This window comes from Gymnogyps californianus, chromosome 3, assembly GCF_018139145.2.
Source record: "Gymnogyps californianus isolate 813 chromosome 3, ASM1813914v2, whole genome shotgun sequence".
NCBI lineage: Eukaryota > Metazoa > Chordata > Aves > Accipitriformes > Cathartidae > Gymnogyps > Gymnogyps californianus.
The window spans coordinates 24,193,454-24,218,144 of NC_059473.1; the positions used below are offsets into that span (position 1 = coordinate 24,193,454).

Consider the following 24,691-nt stretch of genomic DNA (forward strand, 5'->3'; position numbering starts at 1 on the left):
CTCTTCATTGTGGCCACTTCTGTGATCTGGGTGAGAGGCATGTGTAGCATTCATTAATATTAACAGCTGATCATGCTAAAGTTTTGAGTGGGAGCTAGATATTTGAGTGAGCTTCAAGTAGTACTTGTACCTGCAATGTCTCTACTTTTGTGCATCCACAAATAACTGAATAAAAAAGGTGAATTTTAACCATACAGTTCTCTAATCAAGTAACTGGCTAAACAGAACCACAGAAAATAGAGCTGGAAAGGACATGAAGAGATCACATTTCCAAACCTGCCCCAAGACAAAAACAACCCCACCTAAGCCACTGCAGACACATTGCTGGCCAGGCAACATGTGATCATGCTTAACTGTTCTTGTCATCAGAAAGTTTTCCTAAGGCTTAACCTGCATCTCATCTCCTTCAGCTTAAATCTACTATTTATGGTCTTATCCAAGGCAAACAAAGAAATTGCTACTTTGCTCTTTCCAGCAAACTTTTACAGGTGTTTTCTTTCAGTCATATGTTCTTTAGACCAAATAAATGCATTTCTTTCAGTCTTTCTTCACCCGTCTATTCTTGTTGCTATCCCTTGGCTCCAGCAAACTAATCCATGTTTCGTTAAGTGTTCTACTCAAAACTAGATATAAAAAAACCCACAAAATAGAATGGAAGGATCCTTTCTTATGCTTTCACTTATTTACACTCCTATTTATACTTCTAACTATGATGTATGCTTTTTCACAGCAGTAGGACATTAACCATGTTAGCATATGAGCCCCTAGAGTCCTCAGAACATTTCTACAAAATTGCACCTAGACAGCTGTTTCCTGACATGTAATTGCTTATTTTCTTATTCCTTCATATAGTACTTTGAATTTGTCCTTCTTGAATTGAATTCTATGTATTCAGACTGCTTTTCAAAATTTTCAAGATCAGTTTGAATTCTAATTCTGTCCTCCAACTTTTAGTTCTCTCCCCAGCTTGAGATAATCTGTAGATTTAATGAACCAAGTCCTTTATCTGTTGTGTAAGTTATTAATGATTTTTCTTTTTAAACTGTACCAAAGCTAGAACAGACCACTGCAAAGTCCCATTTGACATGCCCTGCCAATCTGACATTTTTTCAAAGAGTTTTCCTTCCATCCATTCAAAGCATGTTGGTTCAACTTAAAAGAAGCAAGGGAACGCACAAAACTGGAATCTTTCACAAAGGGAGACCAAAAATGAAATCAGACTGTTCACAATACATGTTTTCTTGTATTTAAGTTTATTGCAAATGGAAACTACATTTTACAATCAGCATGACCAAGGTCCAGCTTTTGTAACCCAAGTCACAGTAGTAGTTTGGGTTATGGCAACATGAAATTCCCTGCTCTGACCCATCAGTGTCTCCCCGTTATTCTTTTGGAGAACTATTAAACAGAACAAGGGAGTGTTCCAGAGTGCAACATATACATCAGTGTTTTCATTCAGATATTGCCAAAAGGGGGCAAGATGCTGCTTTTGATGTTGGGGCATTCTTGTTGTAGGGATACGTCCATTACAAAAAAAGGAAGACCATTATCCCTATGAGCAACAGGCTAAGAGACACACAAATTGGTCTCAAATCTTTTGTACTTTTAAGCAAAAAATAAAATTCAGTTATAAAAAAACAGAAAGGATAAAAATAAAGTGTTCTTATGGAATGTTCTTGCCTTTTTTAGACAAATCTCAATGGCAATGGATGTTATTCGCCAGTACCTTATCTGGACTTGAACTGATGTTTCAGAGTCAAAAATACCTGCCTTTTCTTAAAAAGCTTTCAAGCTTGTATTTACCTATTGCATAAGACTACTCAGCACAGCCCCAGTTTGCTTTGCTTCAAAAATAAAGCCATGGCAGACCCTTTCTATATAGAAAAGGTGTCCTGCATGCAAGATTAGGGCTTGTTGCAGAAAAACAATCCTTCTAACACTTGCAGTGCTGATGCAAACAGCTACAAAGTCAGGCTGCTAAGTATTCACTGGATATGACATGTTCTACATAACAAAAGACAAATAGTATTTCATACGTGTTTTGAACATTAGGTGATAGTTAAACTTACAACATTTTATTAAAGGTTAGTAAAACACCTAAATAATTAATTTCATTAAGTTTCATTATGCCATTTATTCTATGCTTCAAAAATCTCAGTAAATATATTTTAAATAACTGTATTAGTAAAATACAACCTTAATAAACTTTTCTGTGTGTGAAACAGAGACTAAGTTAAGTAAATTAAGTTCCTCTGCTAGAATTCAAGGCATTTGGTTGGTAAGGACTGGCTATGGCTGAACTTTATCAATATCTGCCCAAGCTTCTAGTCTGTTTGACGGGTCTCTTCCTCTACTGAAGCTGTGCCACTTTGCATGAATAATTAAAGATTGGTAACCAAAGAAAATGAAGGGCATGAACCTCTAGGCTGTGCTAAGCAGTTTAGCAGAAGAGGCTGAAAATACCTTAAACTGTAGAATATCCTACAGCCTAGTGAGGAGACCACAAAGAGGAGTCCAATGTCAGGGAAGCACCAACAGGCTCTGTACCATTTAGGCTGTCCTGCTTCTGTGAACGCCCAAAGCTTTAGTCACCTATAGACCCGTAAATCTGGAAATGTAGGTGCCTACAGACCGTAAGCATTTCCTCAGGTATGATGGCATCTGAGTAGAGATTTTAAGAATTGTGATTTTAGACTCAGACACCAAACGTCTTCTGTGAATCAACTCAAAGCAGCAGCAATTATTTCCACATTACCCCTATAGCTCCCTCTTCCTCTTTGATGCGCTGATTTCCTATCACAATCTATATGAAAACCTTTAAAGGTAAGCATCACAGCAAGCTTAGGAGTATTATAAGGGCAAAGCAAAAATAAAATATTTTGGATCTTGTTCCTCTTCCCAACCGTAATTATTGTAGAAAATGCTGGGCTTCATCCAATTCTCAATTAGAGATGTTCAATAACATGTTCAGACTTCGCAAAGTTCTTCCTACCTTTTGCTATACATCTGGTTACAATGATGAGCCATACCCTGTTTTTCAGACTTTTCATTTCACTTGTTAACTTCAGAACAACAAGCAGCATAAAGAACAAACGAGGCAGTCAGCATACTCACAACAAAGGTATCTTCTACTTTGGCAATTCCTTTTCCAAAGATTGTCCCTAGCTGATCTCCAACACCAGCCAACAGAAAACCAAACAGAGGAATTCCCAATAAGGCATAGATGATACAGAATATCTTTCCACCTTGTGTGCGTGGGGAGATGTTTCCAAAGCCTAAATTACAAACAACTTGAGATGTTTAAGAAGTTACATGTATTACATTACACATTTTAAAAGGAATGCAGGAACAGAACGGTTAAAAACAGGTCCTACTAGGTTAACCATATGACACAGCAAACATTGTGAAAAATCAAACAAAAGTGTAGGTCATACAATCCTCTCTGAGCTAAAATTAAACTGCTGCACAAGTCACCAACTTATTTTATATTGTATGTGTACTGTGGAGAAGAAAAACTCTCTCAGAGAATCTTTTTTTTTTTTTTAATAAATGACAGTTTTTCTTATCTACTACATGTAGTTAATACCAATTGGTTAAGCTATGCCTTAGCCTTTGCTACCTGGAAATGTCTATTACTGGACTTGTAGGCTGCAGTACTTGTAAAACAAGACACAATTTTCCTTCAGATGTGCTGTGTTTCAAAGTGAAGCAGCCTGAAAAAAACCCACTTGGATGAGCAAAACAGGGATTTCTAGCATAAATGGGACTGCTTAGAGACTTCATTATTAAAGGCTTTGGTTCTTTCAGTGTTGCAAAGAAAGCTTAGAGAAACAATTTACAGTTCACAGCTCTGTCCATTTGAAAGTGGAAATAATTTTGTCTTCACTGGCTTTTGTAAAAGAGCACCCTGATATGCCTGTGATACCTTGATTGCTGCTGGTCCGCTTAGACTGGAGAAACTGAAATACAAAGAGCACAGGCCCCAGCATCTGTGAAATGCCCTCAAATGCATCTCCCAGGATTGCTGTTTTAATGATTTGGCCAAGGTCACATAGGCAGAACCCTACAGACAAGTTTCATGAGTGTCAGTCCTCAGTTTTAATTCAAAAGTTTTTCTCCTCCAAAGGGTCACTCATGTTTTGGGGGACCAGTAGTAGTAACACCCCAGCATTTTTGACACTGTTTCACTTTTCAGCGTAACAATGTGCACTTCAAAGGAGGCCAGAGGGAGAATTTGTCAGAAAAAGGCTTAATTTCCATAGAAAAATTAAACAAAAGCCTTTTTTTAAAAAAAGTTACCTTTTTGGTAGAAAAAATAACTTATAAATAAAAAGCAAAATATTTTAGCAAGTAATTGAGAAATTTGTTTCTTAGTGTCTTAAATTTTGCATAAGAGATACTTTTCATATACACAAAAATCATTGAATGAAAATCCAATTTTCCTGTGAAAAAGCTGATAGACAAATATTATCAGCTCTATTGAGAACTTGCAATGTAGTTTTCTTTTTTAAATAGCTTAGTATTTTAGCACAATGTGACTGTAAGCTTCTACAATATAAAGCACATTTAATGAGTGTCTTAGCTATTTATCAGAATTTGTATTTAACTATTTTAGGCATGTTGGTTTAACATATAGATTTTCTTTATGAAACCTAATATCTTAATTTTTGGTTCTGCTCTCATGTAGGTAAGCTACATCAAAGCTCTGTTGTCAAAACTACTTTTTCCTTTCAGTACACAGGAGAGAAAGCTGCCCCTCACTCAATTAAAAGTCCCCCTCCACTTCATTAAAATAAAAATACATCACATTGATATTAGCGCAAAATATCTAGGAGTAAAATATATTCCTAGTTTCCAGATAGTAATTGTGTAAACAATAAATGCAACGTTGATAGAGTTCAGTTAGATAAAAAAAAGTTTAAAAGTTTATATTAAAATTTTCCCCAAATCATGACTAATGAACCCTGTCAAACTAAACAAAAAGAACAAAATTACTGGAAATATCATCAATTACAGGTTGTGAGTCCTCCAACTTTGTAAATTTTCCCTGCACTAATATAATGAAAAAAAAGTCTGACTCAGGCAAGTGGAAAAAAAGTCAGAGCACCTTTAGACCAACCTAGTATCCTTCCCTAACCCAGAGCCAGGGCTAAAATTACTGATTATTATAATTCAGGAAATTTCAGCTCCACTGATTTCACTCTGTCCCTTCATGCACCAAGCAGAAAAGACCCTTGAGTTTTAAAATAAAATTAGCTCATCACCAGCCAAAAAGGGACAAACAGATCCAAGCTGTTCTGTTTTCATAAACATGCTTGTTTATGCATCAACAGGAGCTTGAATAGTTGCCAGGGTGTAATTCCTGAGAGGTCTTAATGCAGAATCAGGGGTCTGGACACACCAGATTTATGAAACTCATACCAGGGGATTTGGAAATCACTCTCCCCTTTTTTTTTTTTTGGTTTAAGAACTGTATTCACTTGCTCTACAAAAGTGGTGTCTCGTAATGGTGACAAAATACCAGCCCAGTAAAGCACATGCCAAGCAGGCAGTTTTGCTCTGTTAGCTTCGTAACGCAAACTGGCATTCACTGTGCATCCCACAGCTATTACAGAGACAATTGCTGCTGCAGCATACTTCTCATCTGCTGCTAATTGGTATGAGGACATGAAGTTCACGTTCAGCTCTATGTATTTTCCTCCCTAAATCAGAGTCATATCTTGCTCAAGAAAAGAATGGTACCTCACTTCTACACTCACAAATTCTTGCTTTTCATCCTGCAAAATGAAAAATGCTTTTCTTCCATAAACAACAAAGATGATCTTGTATTATTAATTATACTTTAAAAAGTCTCACACATTACTGGATAAAATAATACTCCACCAGGTAGTAGTTTATTTCTGTCCAGATGTTCACTGCACATAATACAAACCATGGCGCTGTCATTATAGGAGATGTGCTTTAGTGAACTGATCTACCAAGGGGTTTCCATCACACATTAATCATATTTCCTAGTGTCATGTTTTAAAACAGTCTGCTGCCGTACACCACAGCCTGCTTCGCAAGTTACACAAATTGTCCTTACATCCTACTCTCGGTTTCTCCAGTGAAAAGCTAATCCATCATTTATGCAATGGGAGAGGAAATGTATTTATATTTCATATGGTTGATGTAATTCCTGAGGGTTTTGTCTCAGAAAAGTATTATTCCTTTCTTTAAAAAAAAAAAATAGAAGAATTCTGCTGTTAGGTAAAACCCAAGGAAAACTTCATTTCGGGCACTGTGCTTGGAGAAGAGCACGTGGCCACAGGAATGCCACCGCATATCCCTGCATACCACACAGCTCTTCTTCACATGCAGGGCAGGAACTCCTGGCACCGCTGCAGCAGCTCCCTGGCATGGTGTTGTCACTTCAGAGTTCCCACTTCTGCTCCATAGGCCAGCATAAGGTCTGTCTATGACTGTCTTGCTCACTGAGAAACCTCAGGGAATCAGCCACATCACACCACACTCTCTGCTGCCTCTTCCCTCCCTCTGAGCTTCTTGCCTAGAGGGGATGGGGACAGCGCACACTGTCATCGTACAGGCAGCCTCAGCACCTCGGTTACTCTTCACGCCTTCAGTCCCGTGCAGCTTTTCTCTTCTTCTGTTTCTACTCAGTGGGTAGTTCCTAGAACCAGTGGGTTCCTCATTACAACCAATACACTTGTTTTTGAACACGGAAATGAACGAAGCACTTGATTTAAACTTGCTATATTTATCGGAAAGTTTACCTTAGAGAGCTTTTAACCAACACTATCTGCAATGAACAGCACAGAGTACAAAGTTTAACTTGCATAACCCAAGATAATGTCAGTACCATTTTCAGACTGTCCTTCCCCAATGCAGCCTCCTCACTTCACTTTCATAACCAGGAGCACAATTTTAACCAGGAGCACAATTTGCCTCCTAGTTTCACCAAATCCCTTTCATGTCCTGCTAAATGCTTAGCATGCCTTTAATGCCCAAAGGACACTGTGCATTTAGAATACGTTGTCTCTGACAAGCAGCTGTGGACAAGAAATGCATTTGAGAAGGAGCTTCCAGTAACCCCTGAGTGAATTAAGAATAAAAGGCCATTGTAAATAGATTGCTCCATTGTAAATAGATTGTAACTAATTGCTCCATTCAACAAAATAACATATTCCATGGTTTCAGCTCCAAAATCCTTACAGCCTCCAAGATTCAAATCAGATTCAAAGAGAACCTCAGTCCCTTTGGTCAGCAACAGAGATGGAAGCAAGGGCATGAAAAGAAAAGAAAGGAAAAACAAACCAAAACGAGAATTTATAGGAATTCTTTTTTACTTTCATGCTCCCTTTTTTGACATATTTCTTTAAGGATGAAAGTGTCTGTAACTTTCCCATCTGAAATAGATTTGCTATTAAGTAGAAATTAGTAACTTTGATAACTACGAATACATTACTACTTTTGAGCAAAACAATGTTTGAAGTTTCAATGTCTAGTTGGATTTTCTTCCCCCCATGACAAACAATAGGTTATATTGCAAATATGGAAAAGTTTGAAATGCTAGAAATTCTCATACAATTGACAAGACACTTCCCTTCAGATGACACTATCTTTGCATTCAAACCTTCATAAAAAGGAAGACTGGCAATTAACTTAAAAAAATAATCTGATTTCTGTTTTAAGTAGAGAAAAAGATCCCTTTGCTTTCTAGTTAACCGGTATCTCAGTCTTTCAGAAAGCTCTTTTAGATCCCCATTTTCAAAGTGGAGTTAGAAGAATAGAGACTCCAAATGAATATATCTTCACAGAAATTCCTAGACAAAGCAGGGCATCTACTGAAACTAGCTGGCTGCAATTAAGTATTTCTCATGTGAGAGATTATAGGTGCTTTTGAGAGTTCTAGGACTAGATTTTACTTGCAAAATTGACTGGAAAAGAGTATCATCACTTATGATTCATTTATATCAAATAGCTCAAGTGGGATTGAAAGGTCTGGGGAAGGTTTGAAACATTTTCTTTCCAAACAAGAAAATGTAAATTCAAATACCAGTAAATGTTTTCTCACTGTTTTTGACATACCTCAGATTACAGAAGACATCATTCATCAGGTAGCAAACAAAGTGAAAATTATACTGAAATAATGTCATATATTTTGAGATATGAGAAACTACTCTCAGCTGTAGGTTTGGATATGTGGGCAATTGATGAAACAGTTCAATGCTGAAAGATAAACGATTTGGTGAGCATGCACATCCTTAATTACATGAAAATGGATTACAGAAACTTGATACTGAGAAGATTGCATAGACTCAGAGGAAAGGCTGAGCTCCTGGCTGCTGAATCCCACGAGGCCGGAGCCAGGTGAAGCGGCTGCCATGCCCTCAGCTTCAGCCACCAGACCCTGTGTGCAGCTGGCAGTGGTATTGCCATAGGTTCACATTCACCCTGACTATGCAGCTCAATTACAGTGATTACCCTTTTCAAAGGGCATACACGTGTTTTGATACTGAATGTCAAATTGATTTTAAGAGATCAAAAGATGCTTCTTCCAGGCCCCGAGGAGCTATCTGATGAAATCTTTATGAAAGGTACCTCGCTGAATTTCTAGTAGCTAAGATGCTTTTTCCCTTTGGATGGCCACTTGGGCTCAGGAGATTAGCATTTAAATACGTGCCTGCCCATCAGTGCCAAGGCAAAGATATGCATTTATTCTTAGATAAAAAGATATCTGTTTTAGCATAAATAATGGTCTGGACATAATCATTAAACAAAAAGGCAGTATGTGTACCCATACTGGCTATGTGGAAATCTCTGCACACACTGCAGAAATACTAGAACTTGCATGTTTGTGTTCACTGTGTGGAAACATCTGCATTTTTACACTGTTCCCTTTTCCTTTCCTCTTCTTAACTCTGTCCTACACTCCAAAGTTTGACATGCTGGTGTATGCCCTTGTCATATACTTACATATTTACAAATAAATACTTCATGGGGTTTTAAGGCTTTGGTTAGTAATAGTATAAGGGCATTTTCAGTCTTCCATGTGACTTCCCTCCCAACACTATGAAGTAGCTAGAAAATTCTTATTCCCCTTTTTACAAATAGGTAACTGAAGCACAGAGGGAAGGAAAGTCCAAAATTCACTATATCATTTAGGTCCGTAACTCACACCAAATCTGTGGCTGAGGACTATGCAATCACATTACATCGACCCTTAACTAGGGAAAGTTCGGCATCTAAAGTCCTCAAGGAACCTCAGTCAAGCTTGTTTGAGGCCACACAGAAATCTGTTGTGAATACGTACAAAATCTATGGACTCTCCTTCTGTCAGGGCCAACACACGTGCACATGTGCATGCACGTATCTTCCTGAACACAGTGCAAGAGAATTTCAAGGCTGAATAAGGACAAAGACTATTTGCAAATCTGAATACTTGGATGAATTGAATATGAATACCCTTGCAGTGAAAGCACACTACTTCTGTGTTACATATGTACATGAATTCTTTCACACATGTACATACTATATCTTACAGCCATTGCTCACAAGCTGTTCCCTGTGGATCCCGTTATGGATATGCAGTTAATGTTCCTCCTCCAAGTTAATTCTTCAATTTAAAAGTTATACATTTCTGTACATGCAATTGATGAAATTGCTGCATGACTCTTGCTGAAGGAAGTGCCCTGTGCAATAACACAGAGGTGAAGGTACCTCCGTTTTAAACTGCGGTCTGCTATGAAACTGAAAATCTCTGCTTTATGGAAGTTAGGCATAATTTCTTTATCACTCTCTATAACTTCTAGAAGCCAGTTCTCTTAATAGTTTTAGTCAGTGATTTGGGAACCATGTTGTCACAAAGTACTGCTGTTTACGTAATATCATTGCTCAGCACAGCACTCCCTTTGGTATTATCTGGATTCCAACCTACAAAATTCTGGTTTTTAGCACTAATCCATAATTCTGTGTCACAGAAATGTCAATATATTATTTTGAAGGTTATAATGTTCTGGCTCAAGCCTGAAAAAAGACATTTTATTAAAAAAACCCTTTCAATTACCAATACCTCTCTTTTTCAACTATGAATAATAACAGGAAAACCTAGACTGACATTAATAAAATCTGCAATATTCAAGAATTGACAAGACAGAGGCTGATCTCCTTTCAGTGGTTTCTTTTCATCTGTGTTCTGTGGGAGCAGTAATCAAATCAATAAAACTTCTTTTAAAAGAAGAACAGGCTATAAATATTCATAGAAAATAAGTTTCCTTCAAGCCAAAGTGCTGTGCTGGAGAGGTGAAGGAGCATTGTAAGGAAAGTCTCTGTATGGATACAGAAGCTGTTGCAGTATGCAATAACTCACATTCAGTTGCTAAGGCAATTTCTCAAGGAACTGGATAATAATTGTTAAAAGACTTTTAAAAGCTTAAACATCAATTCAGATAGCTCTGCCTCCCAGTACAGGTTCTTCATTTCATTCAGCTGTCACTTTGCCCAACGAAGAGTATCTACTTCTTATCAGTAGTAGGACTTCTGTCCTTTTTCAATTATTTGGGTTTTTTGTTATTGCTTGCATTTATTTTACCTCTAATTCTTATTCTAGCAAAATTGAATCAGCTCCAAAACCCAAAAACCCCCACTTGCTTTTTTCCTTTAAGTGAGATTGCTCCATGGGAGCAAGATGCCTGGCTAACACGGCTAGCAAAAACATAATGTACTTTAAAGTAAAAAGTTAATAGTTCACAATATCATGAAACTTTTACTACCCACATATTCTTATGAAGTGTAAACACATATCAAATGTGACAAAGTGACACTCGTTCTGCACCGAATTCATGAACAATATCAATGTGTAAATAAAATATATTGATCCAGGTGATCCACAGAAAAACAAGAATTGTGAATTTTAGACATACTGACAAAAACAATCTATGAACAATTTTTCTGATGCTGCGACTTTAATGGAAATCTGAAATATTTTTTTTCTAGAGTTTGGGGGCTTTCTTTGAATACCTTTCCTTTTTGTTCTCTATAAGTAATTGAAGAAACAGGTTTGGGGTTTTGTTTACAAATAAAGCAATTCTTGGTGCTGGGTAAAGCAAGCTCTTGCTGGCCTCTCCATCCCAAGTACAAAGCAATCCGCATGCTTTCCACCAGAGTTAAAAACTACCCCACCTGTACATGTTTCTGTATTCCCTACAAATAATAAATGTAGCAAAAGTGTTAGCAAATTAAAACTATGGCAGACTTACAGCAACAAATAAGACATGAACAGCTAAAATATGTCAAGTCTCCAGCACCTGCTCTTTCTCTCTAGGAGCACTGCTATTCCCAGAGGTGAGGACATCCAGTTTCTCTTGTGAAACATGTTCTGTGCCAGCCCAGGTATTCTGTAAACACATCCTGGTTTCAGAGAAGTCACAGATTGAAAAGAACTAAAAATCCCATAATCCTACAATCAGCAGATTCGGACCTCAGATCATGTTAAGCCAATACAACTGGCCAAAACGAATGCAGATACCTTGAGCTATTAGGTAAGCTACAATTTTCTTTGTGGCTTTAAACTTTTCTTCATGCACCCTATTTCACCTTAAGAGACCTTTCACCAGGTCAGTGTTCAAAAATACAAATATTTTGCCTCATCAGGTTTTTTTTTTTGTGTATGCCCTGTATCTATTCTTGCTTATAAGCTACACGTACACAGCCCATATATCCAGATCATTTACCCTGAATCAGAGATAGGCAGAGAAACTCTGGGGAAGAGAGCACAGTCCAGGGGAGATGGGAGGCAAGGAGACTGCCAGGAAAGAGAACCTCCTCCTTTGCACATATTAAAGTACACAGTTGCTTAATCTTAGTAAGACAGGTAGGAAGGAGGGCTCTTCAAAAGAAAAAATATATATATACACACACGCATTATTTTGCACATACTGTCAAATAGCTGAGTATTTTATTACTAATAAAAATGCCTCTTGATGCAGTTAGTCCTAACATATACCAGCATATTAAGAAACACAATTTCCTCAAAAGAGTTAAGGTTAAAGAAAGAACACTACCAAGTTTCTAAAAGAAAAAGCTGTGAAGGTATTTATTCATAATATTATTTCTTTTAAAAGAAAATGAGAGAATTTTTTGTTAGTGAGGCTCACCATCAAGTATCTGAAAGTGTGAGGTCATTCTCCTATATAATTTTTCTTTTTTTTCCTGGAGCAATCTTTACAATTAGGACTAACATGGAATCTTAAAAACAGAAAAAATGAACCACCATGCATAAATAACTTCTACTGACTTCACATTTTGGCTTCTAGCTACTTGTGTTACATTCCTGGTTCAGCAAAGCAAGTAACATGCTTAACTTTAAAAATGTTTAAATTTATCTCTATTCAGGTAACATTTAAATACCTGAAAGCATATTCATTCTATCAGCATATACACCTGCAAAGATGAACAAACAGATATACTTTGTGAAATGAAATTCTTAACAGATTTTCAATTGATTTTCAACACTGTCGTGGTGTGGCAGAAATCAATCCTGGAAATCATGCTGTCACCAGCTCTTTAATTTCACAGAATTTCACAGTATATATAAAAAAATCTTTTGTTATAATGTCATTATCCAAGCAATTGAAGAAAGTGCAATTACAAAACTGCAAAAATATTTAAAATCCTTCAAAGGAGCAAGAATTAATTTCTGCTTCCACAGTTTTCAATTTTTAGTGACTTAAAACTATGCAGGTGTGTGGGTTTTTCCTCTGCAGTGAGTGCTTCAGCAGAAGGCAGTGGAAGATGAGCACTCTGTGGCTCATCAGCATCCTGCCAGCCCTCAGTACAACTCCGTGTCTTCACCCAAGCCACTTGGTGAGCTATCACTCTGGAGATTCTCACTTGATTCTCTGGCAAAAAGAGCAGTCTAAAGATGGGGATCTATAGAAGAGAATAAAGATAAGTTTCTCATAAAAGTTTGTGATTCTAACCAGAAGTTCCTAACAGAGCAGTAATTGAATATCAAATTGTCCCTGTGCATGCGGTAAAGCCATTAAAAAGATTATTATCAGGCAGTGCAAAATAAATTCCAAAGTTTGTGCTTTTAGTACACAGAAATATTTTGGGTTTACATGCCCAGCTTGCTTTTGAAGGAATCCAGTGTGATTTACAGTGGACAGGAATTTTAAGCAAGTAGCAAAATCATGAGCAATCATTTCCTTCACACCCTTCTTTTAAATACATAGGCTACGATTTTTCTTTTACAAAGGAAGAGGAATCTTTTAGAAATCTAATTACCTCACCTGCATATAGGAAAATAATTCAAAATGGGACAGAATACTTCATGAGACAGAGAATAAGGGTTTCAGCTAAAGGTCTTAAATTTATATAATCTTATATTTCAGTTCACAGGGGGAAAAGAAACACTAAAATAAATACATATAAAAATTAACCACGTGTAAAGATACTTCTCAAACATTATTTCACTTCTTCCCCTACCCTCCAAAGCCCTGAGCTGGAATACGAATAGCTAAATTAGTGTAGACTAAGCCACCTGACTCTACAAACACAGCTCTGAGTCTTGCTTGGACTGGGATATGTGTAGTCTCCTGAAATCAGGTGTGAAACACAGTCTCAGTTAGACTAAGCACACCAACTAAGAGTAAAAAATTATTTATTTATTAAACAAAGGGAAAAAATCAAACAGGAAATAACTTGAGAATTTGACACCTAAAAAGCTCAGATCATCAGCTCAAACAGTAAGTGCTCCTCTCCCTCATGGCTGTGAGGCACGAGGTACGACTTGTCTCTTCCCAGGCCTTCCCAAAAGGACTCCAGGTATTCCCCAACCTTAGATCCTTGTGGAGACTATTAGCCTGCTGTCCTATTTAAATCTAAACTACTTGAGGGCACTTCACACCCTGCAGGGTCCAGCCCTCCAGTTTCTCCATCCTTTCGTGTCTGACAGCCCACATGAAAGCAAACGATGACTCAGGAAAGATACCAGAAGCAAACAAAGTCCTGGGTTGCATTACCACTGCCAAACAGTAAAATGGAGTCTGAAAAGGAAAGAGCATCACATTTGGGGAGTGCATATTGGTGTCTTTCAATATAAAAGTTTTACGTTTAATGGATGCAGGTTTGATCTAGTTCCTACTTTGAACAAACATCTTCACCTGTATGTCAGTTTTAAAACACAGCAGCATCAATTTACTTTTTTCTCTGTCTCTCCTTAAGTGTCAGTACATCTTGTAAAAGCAACAGCCTGCTTTTAATCCAAAGCACAATATATCTGAACTGAAAGAGAAGGAAAACCATTTTCTGAATAAAATAATATTGTTTCTCTTCCCCTAAAACATGAAAGTGTATAGAGATATGGACAGCACAGCAGTTATGCAAGCTAAGGACATTAAATCTTAACGACTTTTAAATAGGACTGTTCCTGGTATGAGAAGAGGACAGTTACATTAATTAAAGTATACCTCATGCCCTTATGCAACCTTAAAAATTAAAAGAGTAAGATGGAGGTAAGAAGAGTAATATTCTTAATAGTATTTTAGCAGATAGCGTATATTGATATTAATATTTCTATTGTTATTATAGCATTCTGAAATGTATTGCAGAAAAGAACACATGTTAATCAGCCTCACTAAAGGTCACTACTACTTCATTACTACCAGAAATAAGCAAATAGTAGCTCAGACTCATCCTTAATTATAGGGAAAGTTTCATCAATGTTTTAGCTGCTGTGAATTCTGTATTAGTCACTCCAGTTTGAAATAGCAAATATGCATGGAATTTAAAATTCCCTAGGCTACATTTCAGGAAAAAATCCTGTATAGAGAAAGAAATCTGCACTCATTTTCTTTAAATGTATTTTGCCCTTTCACACAGAAAATATTTGCCAGAAAATATTTAGAAGTTTTTTTACAAATATTCTGTAGCAGTGTTTAGAAACTGTCGTTGAAGATCTGAACTGGTGTTAAATTTAAGCATGTTTCTATTCCTTTGGGCTTTTAAGACACTTATGACATTTACATATATAGCTTTTGTTCACACAAATATTAACTAAGTTGTTGTTTGTAAGCATTTCCCTTCTGAACAGGTATTTGTGCTTATTGCACATACTATCCTGATGGGACAATGTGAAAACCCACACATTAAGCGTCTAGGTTAATACAAGAGTATTACTCATCGTACTGTTATCTACACCCTCCAAAGGTTTCCATTTTTATTTAGGAATATATGATCCTGAAAATCACACCAACATAACCAAGACTGTCCATGTTGAAGGGTTTATAAGAAACCAAACACTGCAAATTAATTTCTTCAAATTTTTTTTGCAAATAATAACAGCTAATTTTGCAGAAGCCTGCATAACAATCACAAAGAGAAAACAAACAAACAAAAAATATATATATACTTTCCGCAATCCATATTACTTTCTTTACATTCAGCTTGAGCAAGGAAATTAGAGTAGCTAGTTTGTGTCCAAATATGTGAAAAAAATTGTCTCCTATTTAATTTATATGGAATTATCATGGAAAGATTACTACTCAAAACATTTTGTAACTCCAGCTGCTTTTGCTTACAGGATCTCAGTTTCCTCAAGCAACCAGAATGGAACCTAACTGAGAAAACAGTGAATGTTTTAAAAAATCCCAACCAAAGCCTAAATTAATTTGTTTACACTACAATTATCTGATTCTACTGGACACTATTAATTCAAGAGAACATCATAATCCTCTGATTATAACAATAAATTTTGCAGCAAGTAATTAAGCTATCAAACTGAAGCCTAATGATTTTTAGCTTGCTTTAACCAGGGCTTCTTTTCTGGGACCAGAAATATTTGTAAGAGCAATCTGTGTCAGTCTGGTATCTCACAGCTTCATCTGTCAACACAAAAATGGGAAACAAATTGTTTGTTGCCATTTTGTTTTTTCAGCATGGCTCTGTGACTTTTGGTAGAAAACGAACCATCAAATGGATTCTTTATGTTTACACACAAACAGACAAAAGTTAAATTATCATAGGTCTATTCATATTCCCAAAGACTCAGTGGGATTCATTAGTGTAAGTCTTTTGATTTCCTTCTTTAAGTGATCATGTACAAATGTTACGATATTTATCACCTGGCATTTTAAATTTTTCCACACCAAAAAAAAATATCTTTAGGCTCTCAACTGGCTACTAAGACATTAATGAAATCCCTACTGCATCCCAGGTGTTAAAGTTGAAGTCAAAAGAACTTATGCACCACATGGTTTTTTTTCGCCAAATAAGACCACAAAATTAACTGCATATGTTTCTGTGGCCCAATATACATTAGCTCCGATCAAAAGGATGAAACTCTGGGATCTAAAGATTTTCCATACTACAGTTCCTGAAATCAACCTAAAGTAGTACTTTAGTATTCAGAGCATAACAAAAGTGTATTGCCACCACACAAAAAAGGGGAACACCCATACTGCAAGAATTATAAGTGAATGAATGGCAATAACAGTTCTTCCAGATGGGACTGGGCAATTTAGGTTATTGGTAGCCAAATACTACAGCAATACTTACATTAACATTATGAAAAATCAGACTAGAAATATTTTTTCTAAACAATTCTATGTAAATCTAATTTACACTTAGTTCTACAGTTCAGAAGGGTCAAAAGTTTTGAACAGAAATAAATGCTTGATGAAATGCCTACGGGTGGAACTTTTATTCTCAAAAGAAATACTGTTCCCAAATGCATTTTTCTACTAGAATAAAAAGGTTATGTATGTCTTCTAGAGGAAGTCACAGAAGTAGAGCTGAATGATCCAAAGCTGTCTCTAATTGGAATAGCCATTATGAAAATAAGTAGACATAGGACTCACATGCAGCCCCACTCAGGAAACACAGAGAATATACAAAGATTCTACATAGTAGTATCCTATTCCTTTCGTGTCTTCAATTATATTCATGTAGCATACACACACAAAAAAATTAATTAGGTGCAACAGATGTGCCTTTCCTTGTTACTCACTTCAAGAAATTGCTTCAGACATTAGCTCATACTAAATCAAAGTGCTCCAGAAATATAGTAACAGTTATTTTTATGAATGCATATTGGTGTATTTAAGTAAAGAAGAAATGCCCTTCCAAAAAGATATTAAGACTAAGCTTTGAACACTTCTGCCTTCAGGATCCACACATACTGGTTAGAAATACATGCAGACAATAATGAAAATAGACCAATCATGAATTTGTATACAAAGAGCCAGTCTCATATCTCTTGAAGTGAAAAAGAGGAATCAAATTTTAAAAATCAGAATGCTCAACATGGGTACATAGCAACCCTCAAAAAAACATGTACCAGACATGAGTTTTGGAAGTTAAATTTGAGGTTATCTATTCCAATGAGATGCTTAAGTACTTGGACATCATAAGATGTTGATGAATCTTGAAGATCATGAAACACATGGATTACCTTCCTTATCTTGAGAAGATTTTTGCCATTAAAAACACAAATCAACTACAAGAACAGTATAACAATTTTCCTCAGATATCTCTAGAAAAATAATCTACCTTTGAGATTAAGTATATTTTCAGATGTGTATTGACAAAAAAGAAAATTAGAACCATTTTAACTATACATTTAACCATCTCAAAATAGGTAATGCCCCTCCCAGTTCTTCTCCAGGGAAAGAACATACTGTGAACTTGAAATAAGTGTATTCAATACTACAGAGAGAGTAACTGGCTCTATGTACCACAATTCTTTCCCTGCACATCTTAAAAAAAAAATCTACTGCATATGACTAAGCCACTTGATGCTACCTCTTCTATCCTGAACAATAGCCTCCAGATGCTCATTTTCATATATCAGTAGAACTGAAAAAAAAAAAGAATTATAAATCTGATGACTGCAGTGGAGAAATACAATCTGCATTTAACAGGAGCTGGCACAGAGCTTTTCAGTGCAGCCCTTTTCAGCTGAAAACTACATTGTGTGCCTCAGCTGTGTCGTACAACCCTGTACTCATAAACTCTTGGTAAACACTACGGAATCCTAATAAACTTCTAGTGCACAATTAGTCTTTCCTACAGCACCGTTATCACAATTTTGATGAACTGAGAATCTAGAAACTACCACACAAACTGAACACCCAATTGAACAATTTAGGCTAGGAAATACAGGATTCCACATTAAAATAACCTCAAAACCAGAAGTTTTCTCCACTTACTGTTTCATCTTTGCACATGGCAGTATTTAGCCAACAAAAAAATTAATTTATTTTTGTATTTGACATCAGTATTTTAGGATGCAGGCATGCCTGTAACAATGGTGGAAGACTAGAAGTTGAGCATGTGATATAAGAGTGAAGGAAGATCAAATTTTTAGGATTGGACAAAAAAGTTGCACATTTCTTGAAGTGGCTAATGTTTCCCTTTTACTATCTCACTCATTTTAACCCCTACCACTCTGAAGCTGATTTGAGAACAAAGATCTCCTTGCAAAATTATTGTCATACATACAAAAAATTCAGAGCTCAAAGCTGGATATATACCTTGGCCTTTGGACAGTCGTGTAATAAAATTAAGAACATAAATTATAATGCAACTTCTTCCTGTAAGAGCTCCCTGATGAAAAAAAATCGGCTGTTTAAAATTGCTCCATGTTGTTCATGCACAAAAAGAAAACCAGACACACTGCTAACTTCATTTCTCTTCTTCAGGGAAGCCATATGAGCATGTCCTTTTTTTCCACGTTTTTAAGCAGGCACAAAAGATAGGCCTGGTCACTCACCGTCCTCTGATTTTACTATCCATGTAACTATTTCTGGCTTCAGCTACCACTACCCGTGTTGCCTGTTATCTTCTAACGTGAAGGATGAAACTGCATCTTTTAGCCAAGTGACATGAGATGTCCCAGTGAGGAGGCTCGAAACAAGGGAGAACATGAACAGCAGCAAGAAAAAAGGCAGAAGTTTTTTTTCCACCCACGGTTACCGAATTAGCTTTCTTTTATTTGCTCCCACACTCCTTTCACAACACCCCCTTCAGAGAAGGTTGACAAACTCTTGAGCCCCACAGAATTTAGCTCCATTAGAACCTCACTGACCAGAAATGAGACCAGGATCCAGAGCTCAGCCAGAGACTCTGACCGTAGTACCAATCCTCTGCAAAGTTCATAAGATAGTACCTTATAAAAGCTGGATATATTTAGTTTTTCTACCAGAGATTAGACCTGCATAAGCTAGAACCCTGCTCAGGGCTCCAAAAATTCCTGAGAAATCCCTTAGAGATGTTACATAAAAGTGCACTATTCTCAAAGGGACTGATAATATGCATCCAAGATCACTCCTGCTATCGCTCAAACCAAAAGTCTCCCCAGACAGTCAAGCTTACCTGTCAGTCAAGAGCTTCACAAAGAACAAAACTGCAGAGCACAAAGTGCCGCAGACCCCCTCTCACCAGGCAGGGAAGTATCAGGGCAAAGAGGAGAGGACCAGAGGTGTCACCACATCAACACCACAAGCTACTGGGTCACACAGCCTTGGTGCAGCCATTTGGCTGTGAAACCATCTGTTACCCCAGTTCAGACTGGAACTGCAGACACCAGAGATTTTAAATCAGTGTCTACTTATATACTGGTTGAGGGGATCATTTGTATCTTTGCATCCCAGAGACAAATACGTTCAATGGACATTATACAGCAATTACCAAGGTATATCAGCTAGATGTGAAGTAACACTCAAAACAACACCCAGAAGGAGATCTTAGGTACACAATTTATATATGAGCGATCTGATTTCTCACAGCTGGTCAGCCTCTCTCCTCTTTGCATTAATTTGAAGAGAAATCTCTGCATGAACAAAAAGTTGTTAACATACACTTACTTGTCTGGAGGTGGGAACAATAAGTGACTATTAAAAGGTAGAGCCTTATACTGCTTGTAGAGACGCCAACATAAATATATATATATTTAAAAGACTTTAATGCAAATACGTATGTGTAAACATATGTTCATACCTTTAAACATACTTTTTTTGTGCAGTTAGAGAATAAAGAAGTTTATTGTACACAGATTGTGTTACACCGTTCTTCCTACTGCATGGCTGAGCCCTGGTATTGCAGCCACATACCAGGAAATCTTCCTGTTCTTACATACTACAAGACATATCTTTCTGGAGGTCTTTCGCTGCTCCAGTTAAGTTATTTTAACCCCTCTTAGCTCTGAGCAAGCTGAGGTAAGTTATGGGAACGCCTGTGGCTGCCCTACAACACAGCTACCAGGAACTAAATTGCTCCACTGTTAGAACAGGTAAGAGAAAATCTCCAAAACCTCCCAGTACAGAAGTACCTGACTAGGTTGGACTTGAAACCTTTCTGCATTGTCAGCTGGGACAGTATATGCAGCACTCAAAGCAGCACAAAGGGTCTGAACTCAGCATCTGGGCACCAAGTCACCAGTTTTGAGTGGGACTTCAGCGTAAAGTGTCCAAAATACAGTAAGCGTGGGTAGCAACTGAGCCATTGGTGAAGTACACAATAGCTGATTGCTGAACTTGCATGCTTTAAGGAGACTGAAAGCCAGTGAGTTGTCAGAAACATACAATTTCTAGGAAAAATAGAATTTCGATATGTATATGTATATGAAAGGACAAGGATTGGCAGAGAGAGGACTTTAGCAGTATCAAAATAAACTCATCAGAATCTAATGTGTAAAAGAGAGAAAACTAGAATGGCATTGATTTGAAGATATATTAAACAATATATAGCCCAGTAACCTAGAGGTAGTTTCAGTAAAACTACTTTTACACTGCACTCTGGTGGTATTCCCCAGATTGAAGGAAAACTTTTGTAATACTATTTTTTCCAGTGTATTTAAATTAATTTGTATTAATATTACCAAAGAGTGCCTCACAGGAAGCACAAAATGTCATGACTACAGAAAGACTTCAGAAGCATATGCCTCTACCACAGACTGAAAACAGAAGAGTGGAAAATTCTGGGGTTAGACATCACTGAACTCGCAAATACTGAATCCAGCTCTAACACCAGGCACGTCTTGTCTTCTCCTAGCCCCAAAATCATCCCTTTTCCACCAGAGTTCTCCAAGGTCCTGACCCACAGATAACCTCCTCATGCTCCTCAAGTCAGGCATACGCACAGGTGCTTGTAGGCTCAGGACCTAGCATTTTAACTACACCACATCACACATGCATTATTTTTAAATGTTCATGGTTCGATATGATTCCGACTCATGTATAGATTTACTAGCTGTATGCATCAATACTGTCAAATGCTGTCAAATCTACTTTTCTCTCTGTAAATCTTCAGATTTACATTTCCCTAGAAATTTCTTTGTGTTTTAGTATTTAGCTATAGTGTTCATGATAGTGCCATATGCAATATATTGTGTGACAGATTTATTACTAGGGGCTCACAACTGGACTAGCCCAAAACCTAAGTTTTTAAAATGCTTCATGATAAAAAGAAGCAGCTCCAAATGGTGCCACTTGCTGTTTCAAAGCCCCTTCCTCATTCAGTTGCAGGCTGCAGCCTTCCCTGGCAAGGTGTTCTGTTAGTTCTGTGGTTATTTTTCCGGGTGAGGTCAGACGGAGGACAGATGGAAAAGGAGTCAAGAAAGGTGGGTGTAGATGAACCTGAGATGAAAAGGATGTTAGAAAAAGATGGGGAGAGAAGGAGAGTGCTGGAGAAAGCAGCCAGCACAGGATGAAGAACGCCCACTTGGGCTTCCAGACAACTCAGAGGAACATCCCAGCTTTGATGTTTATGGTAGGTGTCTCCTCTTTACAATTTCTCCAAAGGCCATATGCCAGGGAGAAGCATAACATCCCCAGAGCCAGAACACCCTTTGCACTATTCTGTGTCCAGTGGTCCCTCATCAATAAAGCATTCACCATCCCAGCTGCTTTTTCAGCTTCTCCTGCTATGATTTTTTGGTGTTAGTTAATAAGCAGATCTCTGTGGGAGCATTTTCAGAGGACTGCATTGAAGTTTCCATCCTCTCTCTGCGTGACTACTTAGCAACATGCTGTTCTAACAAGCATCTGGTAATCTTTCACGTCTTCCAAAAGCTTTCAATACTTCATTCCTCTATCCCATCATTAGAGATAGATGCTTTAAGTAGAACACAAAAATTTATCTTTTGAAAAATACTGAACTTTCTGGATGAGGATGAGAATGAAGTAGTTCTATCTTTACATCCAGCACATGAACCATCTTACAATTGCAGGAGTGCATGGCCAGCCAGTGGCAAGCTGCCAGGACATATTTATTGCTCTTCTGAAACACATCACAGCATGTATCCTCAGCAAAGGTATACTGCTCACTGTTGCATGCATCCTGGCTGGCAGGGAACTCACATGTCCAAGACCGGCAGGCTAGTTTCATGATGGATGACATTATATATTCATATATATGCACATGCATTCACACATCTGTCAAACACAGGGTTCACAAAGCACCACAGTGTAAAGCTACCCACTCAAACATGATGGGTTTGTTTCTCTCAAAGTCAAATACAAAACTTCTTGATGCTAATGAGAGCTGAATATGGGTCCCATCCTATCGTCAGTCTGTTTTATTGCTAGTTCTAGGGGAAAGTCCTCATGTTTCTTTCTTCGATTCCTACCTCCATTGCCCTATCATGGCTGCAGAGTGCAGGACAGGGCTTGTTCAGCCAGCCAGAACCTGGAGAAGGGATGTCTCTAATGTGGAAGCCAATGTCTTACAAATTATTTTCTTGACTGACAAATAATTTTGACTGCTTCATTACGTTTTATGAATCATATCTCTAAATTCATTTATTCTACAACTGGTCTTTTATTTTCAGCATATTATGGAAAGAATTATTATTTGTAATTAGTCCCTATAAGTTACCACTCACAGACAAATATTAGACAACCAGTAAGGTTGAGGTACTCTAACTATCAAACATAAAACCGGGGGGGGCAGCAGAAATATAAATGAGTAGCACAGATGGGTCTTTACAATTCCACTGTCAGTGCTGTACTTGATATTTGTATGATGATCCAGCAGCATATCATTATGGAAATCTCATTTTAAAAATTGAGAACAATAAACATTTTAAAATGTTTTACTGTGAGAGTAGAGACATGAGTCTGTATCTGCAAGATGGTTCAAGTATTTCATAGAGAGGCCTAATAATAGTTCTTTTATAATCAGGATAGTAGAAGAACATAAGTGGGATAAAATGATAGAAAAGCAAAATGTCTTTGAGTAGAGTATCTGATACAATTAGAAAAACAGTATTTTGGGTAAATGAGGCCTTCCTCAGCTATGCCCAAAAAGCTCATCTGTTCTTCCAGCTGTTTTGAGTGGCTCTAGTAAAAGATAGTGCCTTTCCCTACAAATCATAGCTCTTCTTACAAAGAAGCAATCACCCATTATTGAATTCTAGTCATGTTATAGTCATTTTTCCCCATCATAAAATGCTGTGGTTTTATCAATATGTAGTAAGACTTGCTCATAAAAGAAGAAATCCCTACAAAACACATTATTCCAAACTCTTAATAGATCACCAAGAAATAGTGATCATACCCTACTACAATCTACTCCTTCATACAACCATTCCCAGGTTTATGAACTGCCTTCACTAGACTCATCTGAGAATTATTTTAATTTTAAAGATAATTTAAAATTTAATTTAAATTAATCATTAAGACTCCAAATTTCTTTCCTGCCTATCTCTTCTTCCTTATTGTTGTTATCGATCACCAAGGGTGTTTTTTAACTCTGTAAATCTCTCTAGTCTACAGGATTGAATATTTGCCATACTACATTATCACACAGGTTCATCAAGCTCACTACCACTGGGGGCAATTGGCAGGGCTGGTTACTTCAAAGGATGGCAGAACAAGGCATAACATAACACACCTCTCTTATTGTGCTTGGAGGAACTATACTCCTGCCTTCTCTATGCATCATTATTTCAATAAAAAAAAAAAGCTGAACTTAAGATATCAATGATCATTTCTGTTATAAGCTCTAACACAACAAGCTCCAGGACTAGGTATCTGCCATCTGCAGTTCCTGCAACTCCGCCCTTTAAAATGGAGCATGATCCTTGGTCTCTGCAACACGCTCACGTTCCTTCATACCAAAAAAAAATCTACTGCACAAAGTCCCAGACAAATTGATACTATACACTTGGACATGCAATTCAGGTTTCTCACCCCACCAGTGAAGCACTCCATGCAAACATTTGTCTCTCCTGCAAATAAGTCAATGAAAATAAAAAGAAAGAAGGAAATGTTGGTATCTGACCCCGTACATGAACCGAAAGTCAACAGGTTTAGTAGAAGGCTACAATTTTTTTTTTTTTCCTTTTTAAGTCAGACCTACCAAAACCACTCTATCGGTAATACTGCAGCTTCAGAGGCACCTATGAATCTATATATTTAACAAGACATCTAGCAGTGAAATCTTTGATTTCTGCATGTCAGTATCTTCACTCTTATCTAACACTATTTTGAGATTAATATTCTACTATTAGCAATTGCTCGGTTATAACGTGTGTGCATTTCTGATGGCACTGACTCATTTCTTCTCTAATTATCACTGCAGAACCACACTGGTTACTGCTCCTTTTACCCAATCATAAGAAAAGCATAGCTTGAAGATTGCAAGATAAAAACAGAGCAAAGAGTACAGAATAATGACTTCTCCAAGTCTT

At 37.2% G+C, this 24,691-nt stretch overlaps 1 protein-coding gene across 1 annotated transcript in view; it reads right to left on the bottom strand.

Annotated features, from left to right (window-relative positions):
- The window catches only part of KCNK2 (potassium two pore domain channel subfamily K member 2), a gene marked incomplete at its 5' end in the record, with an annotated part of 77,770 nt that overhangs the window by 26,240 nt on the left and 26,839 nt on the right, over window positions 1-24,691 (bottom strand). Inside the window, one exon of the mRNA XM_050893113.1 lies at window positions 3,115-3,275. Within this exon, the coding sequence (XP_050749070.1) occupies window positions 3,115-3,275 (161 nt within the window). The remainder of the gene's footprint in view (window positions 1-3,114; window positions 3,276-24,691) is intronic.